This window comes from Toxorhynchites rutilus, chromosome 3 (genome assembly GCF_029784135.1).
Source record: "Toxorhynchites rutilus septentrionalis strain SRP chromosome 3, ASM2978413v1, whole genome shotgun sequence".
Taxonomy (NCBI): domain Eukaryota; kingdom Metazoa; phylum Arthropoda; class Insecta; order Diptera; family Culicidae; genus Toxorhynchites; species Toxorhynchites rutilus.
In genome coordinates, this window is record NC_073746.1 from 154,080,613 (window position 1) to 154,100,723 (window position 20,111).

Consider the following 20,111-nt stretch of genomic DNA (forward strand, 5'->3'; position numbering starts at 1 on the left):
AAAAATCAATAACATATTAATATGGTTCTTTCTTTGGATCATAACATCAAATATAATTACTGGAGGAAATGGAAGAGATGAATTCCCACTATTCGCCGAGAACCGGTTGCCACTAAATTGATTGCCGAATCCGGCTCCATGATCGTCCGTTCTACGCCAATCTCCTGACGATGCGTTTCTTTGCAGCATTTCAATAGATTCCTCGAGATTCATATTCGTCAAACGCAGAACTGTTTCAACATCTTCCTTCTTGAAGCCCATGTCACAGATCAGACGGTATTGCTTGGTAGAACGGATAAATTCCAACTGATTCAATTTGTCCGAAGTTTTGTTCAAACCGCCGCTACTGTATGCTCCCCATTCAGAGTTCATGTCAGCGCTAGGATCGTTCCAGTTGGAACCCATCTGTTTATTTTTGTTCCAGTTTCCACCAGCAGTTGCATTTTCGTTCCATAACGAACCGGAATTTTTATCCTCCCAATTAGCACCGCTGTTTTCGTCCCAACCACTATTCCCACGTCCTCCGACGTTATTCTGTCCCCAGAGGTTGTCTGGTTTGACGGGACCGTTGTTTCCAAGACGACTGGAGGGACCAGGCAAATTACCTCCCACAATTGAATTTCGTTGCGCTGAATTCCGTTGGAGACCTTCCGGACCATCCTTCCAGGAAGGTCCAACATTTGAATTTTGCCGACTATGTGTATTTTGGCCCCAAAGAGCAGTTCCTTCTTCGGTATTCCGACGAACTCCCTGGGAAGAATTATCATCCCAGCCTGATTGCATCTTATTATTGTGACCTGCGATTGGATTATTCGGCCATTGACCACCACCAGACGGTGTGTTAGGTGTAGTTGCCTGTGGAATCTTATTTGGAGCCATCCCTGGAAGTTGATGCTGTTCCCAAAGATTAACGTTTCCGTTCAAACGACCGGAAATTCCACGAGGATCGCCACGAATCTCTCTGTTACCATCCATTCCACTGGTGATACGCATATTTCTTATCTCGATATTCGTTGGATCAATTCCAGCAGCTGGTGCTGGAAGGTTAACAGATGGGGTATTACGTTGATCCCATCCACCACCAGCTGGTCCTGGTGCACCGCTCCATTCGCTATCTTTCTTGATAGCACCAGGTGCAACACCGCCAGGACCCCACATCCCAGCGTTGCTCGCATTCCATGGAGGTTGTTGGTTAGCTGTATTGGTCGGCGGAGGGGCAACAGATTGATTCGCGCCGGGAGGTCCAGTCCAAACATTTGCTGGTTCATTTGCATCGTCATCTTCTCCCCATGTACCACCAATGTTGGTTGATGGGCCCCATGGAGTCTTTTGAGTGGTCGGTTGTTGAGGCATCTGCCCGCCATTGCGCAAGTTTGCTTCCCATATTTCCGTTCCGGTGTTAGTTTTCCACATCGGAATACCGGCTGTAGGTCCGCTTGTAGCGCTGTTAGGATCGGGTTTGGAGCCCGGCTCCGGTGACGCTGGAACATCCCATCGAGTGTCTTGATTAACATTTTCCGAACCCCATCCATCTAAAGCATGAAGTGCTTCAATCATCGTATTCAAACGTTCTAACTTAGGATTTGGTTGAACAGCTGGAGTTTCCACGAGTTGTTGCTGCTGCTGCTGCTGCTGCACGGCATTGGCACCACTGTTTGAATTAGCGGTATTATTAGCACCATTTGGTTGATTTTGCGCACCGTTATTATTAGGGTTAACCGAATTTGCACCAGCCCATGCGTTAGCCTCTGCATTTTCAGCGATAGGATTTCCACCCTGGGGAGTTCCGGATCCTGCCGCAGAAATTGATTGCTGTTGTTGTTGTTTCATATTCGCTGCTGCTCCAGATGCACTTGGAACCTGTTGGTTATTTCCCCATGCACCGGGATGTTGAGTATTCACTCCACCCCACGAATTTCCTGGATTGTTGGCGTTCGGCGTTCCCCAAACACTCGTTCCATTATTGATCGAATCTTCTCCTCCTCCACACAGTCTCATGCGTGATTTTGCACCGGATTTCAGTACAGTCTTTTCCCATTCTAACATACGCAATAGATCATCAAACTTAATGTACGTTGTTATTTGTTTCGAGGTTCGTTTGGCTTTTTCGGAAGTATTAGCATCGTTTGCATCATTTGCCATGGCTTTTCCTATGTTGTCCTTATGAACTAAGTTTTGGTCATTACAGATCAAGCTACTACATCGATTAATTGCTATACTATGATTAGTATTTACTGTTATCAGGTAATCAATTGAATCACATATCATATTCACAGTGTCATTATCATTCATCATGTTTTCGATCAGATGATTGAAATGTGTAAAATTCCCGTCTGTCTTGTTCACCTCAGTATTGTAGCCTGTCTCTTGTTCCGCTCGGCGCTCGTTCAATACATGTTGTCCAGCGAGGGTCCACGTCAATCGGTATCCACGTTGCGAGTCACCAGTCACCACAAACGCAATGCAATCGATACTGGATATCGCAGTACTTCTACGAATAATTAAAGTATTACTAACGATTAGTATAATATCGGATACAATCCCTGATTGTTGCTCAGACTCATTGATCGATTGTAGTAACAGTGGTTTCTGCTCCTGCTGAGACAGTAGACGCAGCTTGTAGGCTTTCTCGCTAAGCGCCTCACTCGCTTCCTTCGACAGCTTCTGAGCCTGCTTCACTCCCTCCTCAATTAAACTTAGTAAACTATTAAGTGGTTTCTTAAAAGCGTATTCAGACTTGTTTGTGTTGTTTTGAGTAGTAGTAGAAACAGTAGTAATAGATTTAGCAGTAGCGGTTGTTGTAACAGTACTGATGATATCTTTATCGTATTTCTTAATATTGAGGATCGTCAATACATCTACATTCTTTGTATTATTTTCGATACTAGAGATGAAGTTTTGCATTTTTCGTTTTCACTAAATGTTGTTTGCTATTAGTCGTAACCCAGGTACGAAACTATTGCATTCCGTCGTGGGGAACAAGAATCCAATATCCTGTTGAAATAGATTGCACATTTTATGGCACCAGTTTGACCTAATCTGTTACCTAGTATTTACCTTAGATTCTGTCTACTGATGTCCAATACGTAAGTGCAATGTATTTGGTGATCTGGAAAAAAAAAGATGGACATTAGTAGAACGAATTATGGAACACAGAACATAATATTAAATAAAGATAATATAGAGAATAATATTGCTTAACCCGAATTGAATATCAAAACTGTTAACCTCCATGAATTTTTATATAAATGTATCCCGTTCAAAGAAGACATGATCATGAATTAAACAGTAGCGTCTCGTCCGTCTGTTCAAACTGCTCGTATGACAGGTAGACAAACTAGGAAAAAATGTGTATTATGGATGTGAAGCATGAATAAGGAATTATCGAAGATTATTTATTTGTAATTTCCATCATATTCTTCCTCAATGGCACTAGCGTTCCTAGAGGAACTTCACCTCAACGTAGTATTACTTGCGTCATTTTTACTAGTATTTAGTTAATATTTCTATGCCGAATAACACGCTTTGACTGCATTCTGAGTGGTAAGCTCTAGAATGCACGTGACCACAGTACAAGACGGAGGTTTTTTTTTGATGAATTGACAAATTCCCCAACCAGAATGGGAATCGAACCCGAACTCCCGGTATACTAGGTTTGACGCTAACCACTCGGTCACGGGAGCACCTTTTGATTTCCATATTATCCCGAATATCCTTATTTTCCATTCTATTTTGAGTGAAACTTTTCCACCGTTAAGAATGCAATCTGATAACTACACTTGACTACACCACACAACCCGCACGCAACACAACACAACACAACGGAATAAGCAGTAATGACTACCGGGTTCAAACCTTTCATCTGAACCCGCCGTTATTCAAACACTTCTGCATCTTCAAGTGCGACAGGACAAACGCAGTCAGCTATGTATGAAGCGATCACTACTATTAATGCGCCGCTTCGCGAAGGCGATGGAAACGATACAAAACTACATAACTACACGCGTCGCCTCTGCTTTGAGCGAGAATGAGGGAGAGATGTGATCTAAGATGTTATATTGTTTAGGTATTGCGATTAATATCCGCTTCCAAAGCATTTACTATCCGCGTAAAAAAACGCGGTTATTGGTAAATCCACGTAAAACATTATTCAATCAACTCAACACATTTTGAAGAACCTGGAAAGATTTTTCACAAGCAATATCTTCTTAGATTTTATTGAAAATGAACGCCAAATTTTTACGCAGATTATATTAATCAACTGGTGATTGAACATAGTAGACTCCGCAAGGCAAAACGTATAAACTTTTTCTAGATTTGTTTAATTTTTAAATTCGTGTCAGTAAATAACGATGAAATAGGTTGAAGAGAAAAAATTTTGCGATCAATTTCATCAAAGGGATGAATCCAGTTGATCGGATAGAATATGATCTTCATAATGAGTAGAATTTGACCGCGGACTATAACCAACCCTCTAAAAGTACCTGTCCAAAACGGGCCATATTATGCGGAAGTGTCAGTCGAGATCGACCGCGTCTGTGCTGCTTGAGCTTGGGTAGACTGCACAATTCGTAGTTGCTCTCCGTGATTGACCTGAACCAACCAAATTGCACAAAGAACACACAGAATGACGCTTGGGACTAGCAAATCATTCTCGTTGTGCAATTTTCGATGATTCGAGCTTTAAATGGTCAATAACGACGCCGGCAACGTCCTTACAGTTACCAGGGGAAGGGAAGGAATGTTAGTATGATATTCGCCGCCCGAAGGCCAGAAGGGTCACCTCTATAGCGTGGTTCCCTAGCGTTTATCATGGAAGGGATAGTTGTTAGTGGGAATGGTTAAGAAAAATCAGGATTCACTGCGGTAAGTGATGTGATTATGTAAATGCGAACAATTGACCTCTCGTCAAAACAAAAATCGGAAAATCTCATGTGTTACAACACGCGACAGAGATTATCTTTAGGTATCCTGAGAAGGAAAACCTGTAAAATTGATACATTTCATATAATATATTATATGAATATATTCTAGTATCCATCGCATGTACTTTTCCTCGAAATTCAATCGCGTTGGAGGAGATTCAATAGTGGGAAACCTGAGAAGGTAACCGAGAAAACTTCTCCAAGACCAATCGATCCAGCGATATGTTTCGTTATTCATCACACCTACTCTGAGCCTGATCACGATCATCACTCGAGGTCGACCGCGTCTGTGCTGCATGCAATTACCCAGAAGGACCGGCTGAAGGTGCTGGTGAAAAACATTCTCCGGCAACGTCGTGGTCATAATGGATGGCGAGACCTACTTGACGCTGGACGGCAACGACTGGTAGGGGATCGGGTATTTTACGTATCCTACCAAGCAGATAAGCGCCGACGTCAACTCTATCTCCCGCGTCTGGTTCCCGAAGATCCTTCTGTGGCAGACGATCAGCAAGTAGGTCCTTCGAGACCTACGATGAACGGGAAGATATACAGTACCAAGTGCCTACCTGATGTAGTCGTCTTCATCAATAAGTGTCACGCTCATTGGGTCATAAGATCACTGGAGGAGAGTAACTGACTGAAGAGGAACGTTGTGCCGAAGACCACCAACCCTCCCAATGTCCCTCGGCTGCGATCGATAGCAAATTTTTGAGCGAACCTCAAACGGAGGATCAGTTCCAATAATTTCGTGACCACAAGAGAGAGAAGCAGTTGATCGTCGAGACCACGAATGAGCTGAAGAACATACCAACGTGCATATTTTCATCGGACACGGCTAAGGTTCCGGCCAATTCCTATAAGGCCACCCGACATGGTGTCGAAATATTTTTTGTAAAAAAAGAAAAGAAAAAGAAAGAAACATTCTTGCATTCGTTTACTGTGAAGTCAGTAAAATCCAGGCTTTGAGTCTCCCTTAATTCATCATCGAATATCACAAATACTTGAAGGACTTTGTAGGAGGGAAACAATGGACATATCCATTATATATTGGATTAATTATCGTCATGTTGATGATCGAAATTAAAACGTTTTGGAACTCGATTAGAGAAATTTATCGAATTGGTCTTGAATTACGCCACGGCGTTGTGTGAAATTTTACATACTGACAGATATTCATTGATCAACATTTTAGCCGCAGCAACTACATCAAAATTATCCAAACTGACATTATTTTCCTGATCGAACTGTATGTTGTTCAATTTTTTTTATATAGTTTACATTGAAAAAGTTATCCAAAATTGCTCTGAATAATTTTGAAATGCTCGAGCATAAGACAAGGTTAAATAAATAACCGGCATAGGGTCATTTCCACCGTCATCCGCGGAACCGCTAATCTCATTTATTTGATCAACCTTCAAAATAATTTGAAAAGTGTAGTGGTTCCAATATACGTTTGACAACAATTCCCAATGAAAGCCAAAGCGTGGCTGAGGGGTGCAGCATTTTTTTATGATTTCAACTCTAAAAAAGTTTGAAGTTCAGCTAACTTTTTGTTTCGTAGCTGACGTAACGGACAGCTGAGATAGGAGTGAATTTCCTTACAAAGCTACTCGATTCTATCAGGCGTCTGTTCACATGCATATGATGCACTCAGAGCCATGCTATGGCAAACATATTTGAGTGTAAATGAGTCTGGGGAGTCTTTTCTCAAATGCGCTCCTAGTGACTTCTCGGACCTTTGACTGTTTCGCTGGCATGCTTAAAAAACTGGCAATATCCAGGAAAAACTGGAAGGTTGCCAACAATTTGTGATTTGCAGAAAAATACCAAACACACAAAACCACAGCATCTTCAATCCACGGAAAATGATAAATTAAATTTTGGAACAAAAACAGCACAGACTGTGTTCGGGTATTTGATGAGTTGTCCAAGATATCAGATCGAATGAACTTAATCTCATGAGAAATTCCTTATATATGATGCGCAGAGAACTACGGCCGAACGGCCGAATGACATGCGACCGCTCTGACTCAAAAGTCATGAAACTCATCAAACCATCTGACTATCAATATGGCAGCTATAGTCAATAATTATACTACCAAGCAAGCAGGTGACCATTTTGTCCCCAGTGACCAATTTGCTCATCAGTTGGTCGGGGTTCTGCCAAAACGAACCAAGCGCCAAAAACATTATTTTGAGACACTTCAATTTGAAGTTTGGGCTCCCACTAATTGACTGTGTGTCAAATCTATCATTTTATCGCTCACGTGCTACAAACAGGATGCCAACATAATACTACTTTTCATACTGTAAGCACATATCGTCGTCAATTTTTGATTCAGAACATGAAAAAACAAAATAATGTTTCTGATTGACACGCACAACTTCGTTCTTTTTGCAGCCAGAGAGAACCAAGTACATACATGCTAGCTATTAACATAATATCATTACATAACATATTAGTATTTTGCAACGGCTCTTGACTAATTTCATGAATGGTATATATTTTGACTCACTTTTGCTGTTTTTTTACAAAATAATATCTCAATGAATAAAAACAAATTGATTATGGAATGCATTACACTTGGTTCGTTGTGGTTGAACACAATTTTGAAAAATGCAGATCAGCGCTTTTACCCGACGACATCTGATTCCAGAACCTGTCCGAAACAGAAAAATCTGTTGAAGATTCGGATCTCTCTTCTTGGAGAAAACGATCACTTTCGTCCGATGCCATATTGTGGGTTTATGGTTCGTTCGGTTGAATGCAATTTCGTTTTTTTTACAATCTGCTACACAAAATTTTTCGTTTGGAGTCGATAGATTATTATGTTCTGCATCCAATGGTGTAAGTAACCCAATTTTGAAAAAAATGGCACTTGATTCGTTTCGGCAGAAACATGACTAATTCATTGGTGATTGACAGCTTCGAAAATCTTCAAATATCTCCCCAACTATTCAACAAGCATCCCCAAAATCGTCTACTCCCCGTACTTCTTTACGGGGTGCCAGAATCGTCGATGCGTAATTGAATCTACGCATCACTCACTACAATCCGGGACATGACGTTGCTTGATTGAAGCAGTCGTTCTGTATCGCTTTCAAAGCGAACTCACATGCTGCCAAGTCCATCAATCAAGCTGAGAATAACTACAAATTGAAATGGAAACACTTGTCTTGGTTTTTGCCTGTTCCAAATTCCATCGCATGCCTTACGCTTCAAACAAACTATCAACCATTTGCTGATAATTTTTGGATGCAAGAATCCCGGATCACAGTCAACCGTCTCCATCGTTGGGTACTCACTCTTCTGTACTAGAATGTCGAAATCGAATTCGCGTCTATGCAAAATTTCGGCTACGCAGGTGCCCTATCACTTATCATCAGTAATCACGAGAAACCAGACGAAAAGTTGCAATGGTTCGATGGCTGATGTCATTTCCAATTTGCAAGACACCCATCGGAGTTTTTCGATCACTTAGGAAATAACGTGAGAAGCTACAACTAAGGATCCAGTGTTGCGGAAGGTAATACCATACGTCAAGAACGGCTGGTTGAAACGAAGCTATTCCAGAGATCGAGTAAGAGGTAAGAATATTCCTGTGTCGTCGAGAGTCTTTTTCACTGATATGTAACTGCGTCATGATTAGGATTGAAGTAATGGTACCCGAGTGTTTCCAGCAATGCATTCTGGAGCGGATTCACCAAGGCCATTCCGGAATTGAGCGTTCTAAAGCAGTTGCGCGAGGTATCATTTCCTGGCCACGTATCGACAACGACATTGATGACTAGGTTCGGAGTTGTTCAAATTGCGTCAGTACTGCGAAATCTCCACCACAAGCTAATCCGCAGGCCTGGTCGACGGATTGGATTTTGTTGGTCCTTTTGATGAACACTATTTTCTGATCGTTGTGGACTTCATTATGAAAAGGCCAGCAATTCCGCGGATGAAATCTTCGACAAGATCATTGTTAGATTCCAGAACATTCCAGAACATATGTAGTCAATGTGAACTTGGATCGTTGTTCAGTTACCATGACGATCCAGCACTTGTTATTTAATTTTCATTTTCATTCCTTGAACACCGTTTGCTGTGAAATGACGTGGATTGTTAGCGTTTTAAATAAATTATGAATTAGTGTTTAATAAATCGAAGAATTTTGTTAACCTTGGAATTGGCGTCGTGTACTGTTCAAATTGAAGCCGAAAATTACGCCCGTGGACCATCCCGTATACAACATTTGGTGCCGTGACCAGGATAATTCGGAACTGCGTTCGCTGTACCCGAACCAATCCCCATCCTATTCAACAGCCTGTTGGACAAATTCCTCCAGCTAGAATCACTCCCAGCCGGCCATTTGCTTCAACCGGCATAGATTATTGTGGTCCAGTATACGTAAAAGCAAAACTTCGCAAAGGTGCACCAATCAAAGCTTATATAGCGCTCTTCGTATGCTTCAGTACCAAGGCTGTTCATATTGAACTGGTGGGAGATTTATCCACATCATCCTTCATCTCTGCACTGAAAAGATTTATCGCTCGTCGTGGCTTGCCAGCGAACATTTATTCTGACAATGCCACGAATTTTGCTGGAGCTAGGCACGAGCTGCATGAACTTTACCGAATGCTAAATGATCGAATGGAGAATGCTCATATCGCTACCTGTCTCGCAACGAATGGAATAAAGTGGCACATGATCCCCCCTCGTGCGCCAAACTTCGGCGGCTTATGGGAAGCTGCTGTTAAAGTGGCTAAACGGCACTTACTACGTCAAGTTGGAAACAGTACGTTACTACAAGAAGATCTCGAAACAGTGTTGGTGCAAATCGAGGGGTGTATGAATTCTCGCCCTCTGGTCGTGTTATCAGACGACCCCAACGACCTTCAAGCGCTCACACCTGGGCATTTCTTGGTGGGCTCATCCCTGCAAGCCATTCCGGAGCCCGATTTAAGAGAAACACCAATCAATCGTTTGGATCGATACCAGCTAGCCCAGCAGAAAGTTCAGCATTTTTGGTATAGATGGACACGTGAGTATTTGAAGGAGTTACAGCGTCAACCGAAGGTCAACCCACGAAAGATCGATCTCAAGGTTGGTCAAGTAGTGATCCTGCAGGACCAACAGCTACCGCCATTACGCTGGCCTCTGGCCCGCATTCTGGAATTACACCCCGGACAAGATGGTGTGGTACGAGTCATAACTCTCCGTACTGCAGCTGGAGTTTTCAAGCGACCTACTTCGAAGATTTGCCTGCTACCATCGGCGATGGAGGACATCATTGATCGAGACGTTGCCGATACTACAGACAATTAATTTTATATAATGAACTATTGATTGAATTGAAATAATACTAGTTAGTAAGAAATAATATATTTCGGTGGCCGGTCTATGTTAGATTCCAGAACATTCCAGAACATATGTAGTCAATGTGAACTTGGATCGTTGTTCAATTACCATGACGATCCAGCACTTGTTATTTAATTTTCATTTTCATTCCTTGAACACCGTTTGCTGTGAAATGACGTGGATTGTTAGCGTTTTAAATAAATTATGAATTAGTGTTTAATAAATCGAAGAATTTTGTTAACCTTGGAATTGGCGTCGTGTACTGTTCAAATTGAAGCCGAAAATTACGCCCGTGGACCATCCCGTATACAACAATCATCTACAATAATTTTCCCCCGAGAATGTTTTGCTCGCTTCAGTATACCAACGACGATTGTGATGGACAATGGAAGTCAATTCATAAGCGCTGAGTTCCGGACATTTGCGAAGAGTTAGAAGTCGTCCACTTTGGCACAGGGCCGTATACATAGCACTTTCTTATGTTTCTGCACATCTACAGATCAACATCTTACGGAGTGCTTGGTGGAAAGTCGCCCGACCAAACGCTGCTTGGGTGTTACATGCGCACAACATTGGATCTTCTACGCCTCACATACCCGATCTGTTAGGTAGCAATCAAAACACAACCAGAACACAGAGACTGGATCTTCAGTTTATGTCACTGTGCATTCAAGAAATGAAGACTGGAAGTGGATACCAGTTGTCTTCCTAGAATGAATCGACAACGTCAACTACATCACTCTTCTGAATCGTCAAATTAGCCGCCGGTGGGTGCTTCAATCTCCATATTGACCAAATGAAGTTTCGTTCCAGCGATGAACTTCTAGCAATAGGAGAACCAGTGACATTAAACATTCTGCTAGAGGTATTGGGTCTTCAGCAGTAAATACTTCCTGTACCGCAAACGCAGACATTCGATGGTGATAATGGATCCGTCAGTGACATTTTACTAACATTTTACAGAAAAGAATGCTAAATCAAAGAATAAAAAGAAGAATAAGGTTCACAATGATAACAGTGCCAATGTGAACCGAGGATCAGCAGTACGACAAATAGCGCTGTGTTTTCTCCGTTCGATGGAACCAATGTATCGGCGGTAATTTCCACTGGACCTGCTAGTAGTACCGGTAGGAAGTTTACTGTGCGGTGCAGCATAATATATTATCCGGTTATTTCGCTTAAGCTATCATAAACGCCAGAGAAGGCACTTTATAAGTTCTTCAAGTTATGGTCTGCACAGTAGATAAGATGAACGAAGAATAGCAGTGATTGAACCGATAGAGGCTGAAAAATCCATTTACATAGAAGACACTGAATGTGGATGATCCGCTGCAACTGAAGGAATTTTACACTTTGTCGAATGAAAACTATGTTGAAGAAGATGATGCTATGTTTCGATTCGGTTATCAGCCGACCTTCTTTTATTGGACACTTCAACCACCCTGTTGGCGCTCGGAATGTCAAGTCCGGCCGTCTGATGGGATTCATTTCGGTTATTCCTGCCACTATATATGTACACAAAAAAAACAGAAAATTGTTGATATTAAGTTTGGCTCCAGTATTGATTCGAGAGATTACCAGAAGGGTCAATCTGACTGGGACCTTTTCATTTTTTTGATGTTGTGCTGTCCAAACTGGTCGCTTCTTGTTGCTGCTGGCATCGGTCTCTGAACCCAAACAAGCTGGTTGAGGTAAATTCGATTTTGCCTGAGACATTTCTCGCAATTGATCAAATGGTTACAGGCTAAATTTTCTCATCTCTCTCTCACATGACGATCTAACTGTACAAACTGCCGGACGATACGAAAACGCTCGATTTCCACAAAATACGAGAAGCGGATTTGAAAGTAAGATTAATCAGCGCAAGGCTGAAAATCTTGATAATAAAGACAAAAAAAAATGAAAGGGATCCATCGATTGCTGGAGCGCTATCTCGCTGGATTCAATCTAACGCCGGCGTTCGACGAGGACGAATTCCGCCACTGGTAGCCCAGGATGGTATCATCGATTGCTTCGTGGTGGAGGATCCCTCGACTGGGGAGATTACCGATATGGTCAGTATCATGCGGTGCACAAATGCATCAAAGCGATCTACAGCTCATAAAACACTTCAACCAAAACACCCTGGCTGGATCTGATCAACGATGCGCTCATCTCGGCGTGAAATCTTAACCTCGATTTGTTGAACCCGCTCTATCAGATGGAGGACCGCGAGTTGCCGGTACCGCTGAAGTTTGGCTATTTATACAACTCGCGCTGCCCGAGCATGCATCCCGAAGATGTGGAACTGATTTTATTGACGGTATGAGTTGGAAATGTTGATGTTTTTTGACGTCTTTCATTTTTATACCGGGGTGTAAAATCAAGGTTTCGAAAACGAAAAACGAGATTTTGAGCGTTAATAGCTCTTGAACAACTGAACGTAATGGTATGATAAACACTTCATTCGCAAGATAAAATGTCTACGCATTATATACTTGTTTCTTTTCGGTCGAAAAACTTGTTTCAATAGCCTTAAAATTGCTTTCAAAACAGGCTGCAGAAATCAACAATCGGTTTATAAGTCTGTTACGCCTGTTGAGAAAGCGAATGCGATAGACAATCATATTGCATCGTCGCATTTGCTTGGCTCAAATATGGCTAGTCCACTCGATCAGCAGGTTGCGCAGTGCGTCCAAAATCTAGATTTAGAAGCCTCCCCTTGTGCCGTATCTCGGGAAGATAAGGTTAATGCAGATCAAGTTTGCTCAGCGCTGAAGGTCACTAAGAACATGAAGGCCCCCGGGTTTGATGGAACCTTCAACCTGATCCTGAAAAGGCTCACTCCCAAAGTATACTCGTTGCTCAGCAACATCTTCAACCGATGCTTGGAACTGCACTATTATCCAAGCATCTGGAAAGAATCAAAGATCGTGCCGATTCGCAAACCCGGGAAGGATCCAACTCTACCTTCGAGTTATAGACCCTTCAGCCTCATATCAGCGCTGGGTAAACTTTTTGAAAAAATCATTCTGATCCGTTTGCTACAGTTTGTTGAGGTCAACAACATCCTCCTGCCTGATCAGTTTGGGTTTAGACGGGGACATTCCACCATCCATCAACTGGTGAGAGTTGTGAACACGATTCAAATGAATGGGGCTGTATCCAAGTCCACAGGCATGGCATTGTTGGATGTCGAAAAGCCTTTCGACAATGTCTGGCATGACGGACTTGTATATAAGCTCCGTTCCTTTAACTTTCCAACTTATCTCGTGAAAATCATCCGGTGCTATCTTCAGCAAAGGTCGTTCAGGGTACCGTTGAATGGCCATTTATCAAACACATTCTCCATCTAGGCAGGGGTCCCGCAGGGAAGTCTGCTGGGCCCTTTGCTGTACAGCCTTTACACCTCCGATATTCCTCCCCTGGGAGATGGCTGCGCGTTCTTTCTGTTCGTAGATGACACCGCAATTGCCGTCAAGGGGAGGATGCCTCGTGAAATTGTAAACAAACTTCAACGATGCCTTGATGCCTTCGTTAGTTATGCTATCATGTGAAAAATGAAAATCAATGCCTCTAAAACCCAAACAATAATGTTCCTGCATAGGCAGTCCCCAAAATTGAAACCTCCTTCCGTTGTGGTGATGAATGGCACAAGGGTTGAGTGGTCCGCCGATGTTACATACTTGGGGCTAGTGTTAGATGACAAACTCCTCTTCCGTCATCATGTGGAGAAGATTTTGTACAGGTGTTCCGCTTTGGTTCCATCATTGTACTCTTTAATCTGTCGGCGATCCCGTCTCTCAAAAGCGAACAAACTGGCTGTCTACAATCAGATCATCGCTCCTGCCATCCTTTATGCAGCGGTGGTGTGAGGGTCATGCGCTCAGACTCGCAGGAACAAACTCCAAGTTGCGCAGAACCGTGCGCTGAGGATGATCCTCGATCGTCCTTTTGATACGAGAATCTCGGACCTTCATCAGGAGGCTAATATTCAAACAATTGATGCAAAAATTAATGAATTAAAAACAATTTTTTTTTTAAAGTAGACTCTCTGAATATGACTTGATCAAAAATTTGTACATAATAGATTAGTTAGTTTTTTTCAAATTTCAATTTTAACAATACCATCAAGATGATGAACAATTGCCGAATTAGAAATTAGGAACATTAAAAAAATTGTATGATTTTATCATCAAAAACATAAAAAAAATGAAAAGTTTAGACAGTGTCACTTGCACTGTAAAAATATGTATTATAAAAACGAAAAAACTGAATAAAAATGCTTTAAATTGAAAAAAAAATGATATCCACTCAGTTATAATTGAACAGCGATTGGAGCATGTTGTCGCTGTTGTGGTGAAGCTAACTTCGTTTATCATGAAAGCGCTGATGAACGGTGTCAGCAAGAGCCTGTTTGTGCACCTTGGGTCAGAAGGGTATCCATCAGGAGGAGAGTGATGTCACTGAAAAGGCGACCAAGAAACTAACAGCATCGAAAATTGGTTCCGCTTGAGGCATCGGAGCAGCCGCCACACACACACACATACCTGCGCGCAACTCTTGTCGTTTGACATCGAGAAGAATCCGGAAAAATGTCATCGTTGCTGAAAAATAATCTGCCAGTTTCCCTTGGAATTGAAAATTACATTTTAGCGAAAGAGTTTATTTAAATGTTTTCCATCCATACAATACTGCGATCAAATGCATTTCGTTTTGTGATTTTTCAATCAAGTGCAATTAACAGGAAAGCTGCTGAAGATTATTCTTCCCCATCAGTAGAATATTTTCGTATCCAATATTGGATGCATAAAACCTTGTGCCTCGAACGTAACGCTCCCGTTTTCTAAGTCCACCAAATATTAATTTATTCAATTATTCAGAATGGATTCAGATTCCACTTCAAACAAATGATCACTAAATCAACGATAGTCCTACGTCAACCTTGCGGTTATACCACAGATATAACCCACTTTCTGCGTTTTTTTCTTTGGCGGACTGATTTGTTTTCAATATGAACCAAAGTCGTCTTATGTCGAAGTGGACACAAGAATAGAAGTAAATGATGTTTATTATCGTTATTGTTAAAGCAAGCCGGAGTTATTTATTTCTCAAGCTTGTTTGATTTTCTGAGCGTTACACAGCCTCGTTGCGCTGTCCACAAAACAATCTTAACACTCCTATACTCGCGCATTGGTCTGTCAGACCGAGAAATCAATAATTCGTTCATTTCTCAGAAAATATCAACACTACGACTTTGCGATTCTCTCTAGCTTCGTTATTCGTCGTTCGTCATCGTTTAGCGTATCGCATGTGTTGGTACAAAGGGGACGTGTGCCACTTTTTAACACGTTCGGTCTGACACACCGACGCGAGTATAGGAGTAACTTTTTTGGACAAGTGCCTTTTTTCATATTCTAGAATATTGTTGAATGAAATGTATAAAATAATGTGAGTGGCGTGGAATATTTATTGAATATAATGCATAAGATCATTACAGTACTATTCTTATTTGATTTCAGTCCCTTTTGTAACTGGGTTGAACGGATCCATATATTAACTATTCGTCGATATATTCGTCGTTAGATTCATACGTTCAAAAGCAAAATATAAATGTTTGACTTTCGTAAAGTTATTCGCTAAATATAATGGTCATACATATACACACTTGTGAAAGAATTTCACTTGTTGAAGAATTCAAACAGGAAACTATAAACTGAGCGGTAGCTTATGGTAATTTTTAACAGTTACAGTTTCGGGGATATTTTTTTAATAATGGATAATATCGACAAGAAAACAAGAAAAAAAAGCAAGTTCCTAGGAATTCTTTTATATCATCTTTTTACGCCCCATTTAAAAAAGGAATTAATTCTTAGTTTACCATGAAAAAAAGAGACAAAGAATATTAGAAATATGCAAACTTTATATTCCAGAACCTTTATCATTTGGTAGTTATCTAGAAGACATTCTTCGATAAAAGACCCGAAAACACGCAACAACTGCATAAAATTTAAAAAATATGTTTGTTTCGAGCATTCAGTTATGTTATGTTCTGATTCTTATAAAACCACAATCGATTGATACGTTTTTATGTTATTTTATAGCTCTTTATACTTCCATGAATTATATTCAGTTGCTTACTTTTGATTAATTACAGTGAAAAATTCGAAATTCGTTATTTGTGTTGGAGTATCAAAAATTACCCTATTTTGAGGAGGCTGAATTAGATGTCTATTAGAACATAATAAAGACGAAGAAAACATATTTTTGTAGTTTTTTTCATTCAATAATACCCTCTTCTTCAAATAAATGCCAATAAAGCCTGAAAAATACACAATGGCAACATTACAGAGAAGTTCAATTTTCGGTCTGTGACACCGTGCGCGAGTATACGTGTTATGATTTTGCACGCGAGTATAGGAGGGTTAATAAAAATATCATTTGGATAAAAGAAACCTTTTGGTTTTAAATATTCGTTTCAATTCATTGGGATATCGGATGAGACAAACATCTGTAGAGAAGAACATCAGTAAAGCAAAGGTAACTTAATATGGGACAGAGAAATCCCTGTATAGGTTTACTTATTGATATTAAAATTTTATACAAAGAGTGGAAGCTACAAGTTCTTTCTAGACAAACTGAAGCTAATCAATAATCGGCGTTCTTCTAACAATGCATAAATTTGTATTAATATAGAAGAATCTTTTTATTATGAGTCCACTTACATTGAGCTACCTGTTATTACGTACAGTAGAACCGTGATTATCCGTTGAATAGTCTGGCAAAGCCAGCGCGTATAACGAAAATCGCGGATAGCGCTGTAAACGACTAAAAATAAGATGTAAACACGAAATAAAGATGTTTCAGCATGAAAACTATGTTTTATCAATATAAAACTCAATAAACTTTCCGTATGCAAGGTTGTGTACAAACGTGGTCAGATAATGTGAAAACCATGACCAAAACAAAAGAGCAAATGCCTACCTCTTACTGACAAATTTCGGGAAGCTCTATCGAATTTCTATGGAACTCGCTTTAACGGATAATTCGCACCGCGGATCAATCACTCGCGGATAATCGGGGTTCTACTGTAATTACACAACGAAGTTTGGTTTTCAAATAAAATTCTTTGTAAAATATAGTGGGATATAATGACTTCTTTACATGCATGAGTACCTATTTACATAAAAAACGGGTTTTTTTACAAAGCGCTTTGTATGACGTGCGCTTATTATGACCTCACTTCGATATCATTATAAACGGATTCCACTGTATATGGAAACGAATTAAATAATTTATTCCATGTTGAACTAACTAATCAGATCCATTGAGTCGAGATTAAGCCGATACTGGGCTGATAATTTGTAGTCCCATTGAACGTTCACATTTGCGAATTCCTCGCGTAAAATGTACGAACAATTAGTGGGGTGGGGTGGGGAGTATCTAACGATAACTACAATTTATAGCATATTTAGTAATACACACTATTTTTCTAAGTGGCGCGAATCTATTGGAAGGAGCGGAGATGACGGAGATGAATATTTTGAAAAGTTCTGTTTACTTTGGAACAGACTTTGTATATTATATTCTACTGCATTGATCGCACTGATTGGTGGTACTGATGTATTATTCATAGCGCAGACCGATCCTTGAATCTTTCACATGCGATTGTTTATAAAGGCTAATCTTTGTTTGTAAATTTCAGAATTATTAAATCCGAATAAATCTGCAATTCAATTCAAAACACAATTTACTACATACACCTTCCATTATTTGAGAATGGGATTTTTTTCCTATCACGAACAGCGTTAACAATGAGTGTATATATGAGATCGTATATGCGAGTCGGGAACTCACCTTTTTTTGTGAATCTGTACTATCAAGCGTGAAGCTCCGCCACCAACCAATTTTTTTTTATTCTGCAGTCGGTGGTGTCAGGCTGGTACGATTTTCGCTACAATTGCACCGCAATGTATTCCTTGTTGCTCTACAGATTTTGTGTTTTTTTTTATTAACGGAACACAGGCATAATACTAGTGTATTCACACGGCAATGATGAGACGAGAACACATTTCACTGCCTCTCGTATTTATTCAATTATGCAACGGTGTGCCGTTGTTTTGAATGTGTGCATATAGGAAAATAACCACTTTGATTCTACGGCTGTTTGTACGGATGCACTTTTCAACAGGAATAATGATTTGCGAGCACAATTAGAGACAAATAAAACGCCGCCAACAAAGTACTCCGCGAAGCACACTATTTTTTTCGTCTAATTCACTTGCGTCACTATTTCCTCTGGTCTGTGGTTGTAGTATTTGCTTTCGTTGATTGTTACTTACACTGCACTTTGCGTATCTCGAAAAACACTGCAGTGATAGTTTGCTTAAATTCTACATATGAAATCAGCTTTTCACTCGCGTACCTGCATTGCCTTTTTTAAATACTAATATAAATCACATATTAAAATTTCTATTTTAGGGACACGAAAAGCGCAGAGTATAGCGAACAGACAGCGAAAAAATCGCCTTTACGTCGCGAGAAAGAGATGATACTGTGGTGTGGTCTTGATAACAGTGGTGCCAATTCTGGAAGCACAAACAGGAATACTTTTCTATAATTATGAACAAGCTCTTCCTCGTCTCGATTTCAAGTACTTTATCAAGTATACTATGTGAATTGAGATGTTTTACACTTTTAATGCAATATATCGGTCATTGGTAATTATCATAGGCTGTCATAGTTTGCTGTTTAACTGCGAGCGACTCGGCAACACAGGTTGCTGCATACTTTTCTTATTTTGTTTCAATGGTGACAAAACAGACGACCTCCGAAGAATTTAGATGTTTCGAAGTGGTCACAAATATCTCACAAACAGGTCCTTTGAGCAAACGAAACGCAAGTCTCCTTGTGCAAATCAACAGAATACACACTATTTCATCTCCAAAACATGTTGAATTCGGCACGAATATTTTTTTTCGGTATTCGGTGGTGAAAACAGCCCTACGTATCGTCGTACGTCTGTGTATGTTGATTCAAATCGTCTTGTCGTCGTTCTGCTGTTTCTCTTCGCGAGACTCACTGGCTGCTAGAACTCTTTCCACCACACTACAGCATCTCTTTCCAACCGACGACGATTTTATCGGTGAACGTAGACTGCGTACAGCAAAAAAAAAATAGAACACACAGCACTAGTGGATCAAACTGGACGACCCGGAGTAGAAAAAAAAACCTTTAAGGTGCAACTTTAGCCACTTTGCACGCACGTTTGCAACGAAAAGCACCTTCTACTTACGCATGCATATCTCCGATAGCACTTGCAAAGATATTGCGTCTGATGCGACACTCATTTAACATCGAATTTTGAGCTCGAAAAATGCCTTACACATACTGGAGCCATTTCTCACCGATGGCCATTTGCAAATAACGTTTTGATCGTTTTCTAGTAGAGCTTCCACTCCCAGTGAAACATAAATGCGTTGAACAGAAAAAGTCAAATGTCATTTTGCAATTGATGAGCTCAAGGTACAAACAAAGGTGGTTCTATTTAGAATTTAAGTGCGATTCACATACAACATCCACGTTACGTTCACGTCACGTTACGTCAATGATTCTACCATGCAATTCTCATGAAAACATTCAATACACCAGCAACGTAACGACCCAACGAAAACGACCGGCAGGATTTGTAGAAAAGAATAATTGACGGAGACGGACGGCTCGTTCGGTTTTTGTCTGGGCATTGTGTCTCGGCTTTTGTTTTGATTTGGTTGTACAGTAATTTACATCTCGACATTAATCGACATTAAGCTAAATGAACAGATCTGTGATGCAACACATAATTAGACATTTTTACC

General features: G+C 40.6%; 1 protein-coding gene across 4 annotated transcripts in view; it reads right to left on the reverse strand.

Annotated features, from left to right (window-relative positions):
- Positions 1-19,670, reverse strand: part of LOC129780546 (protein Gawky-like) — a 46,820-nt gene extending 27,150 nt beyond the window's left edge. Inside the window, exons 1-4 of one of the 4 annotated variants that reach the window (XM_055788916.1) lie at positions 19,550-19,670; positions 18,112-18,700; positions 3,058-3,109; positions 61-2,994 (exon numbers count right to left, since the gene is read on the reverse strand). In XM_055788916.1, the coding sequence (XP_055644891.1) occupies positions 61-2,904 (2,844 nt within the window). In that variant the 5' untranslated portion in view covers positions 2,905-2,994; positions 3,058-3,109; positions 18,112-18,700; positions 19,550-19,670. Of the gene's footprint in view, positions 1-60; positions 2,995-3,057; positions 3,110-18,111; positions 18,701-19,538 lie in introns of all 4 variants that reach the window. The other 3 variants (XM_055788919.1, XM_055788917.1, XM_055788920.1) reach the window with 3 other exon arrangements.
- Positions 19,671-20,111: the final 441 nt, after the last annotated feature.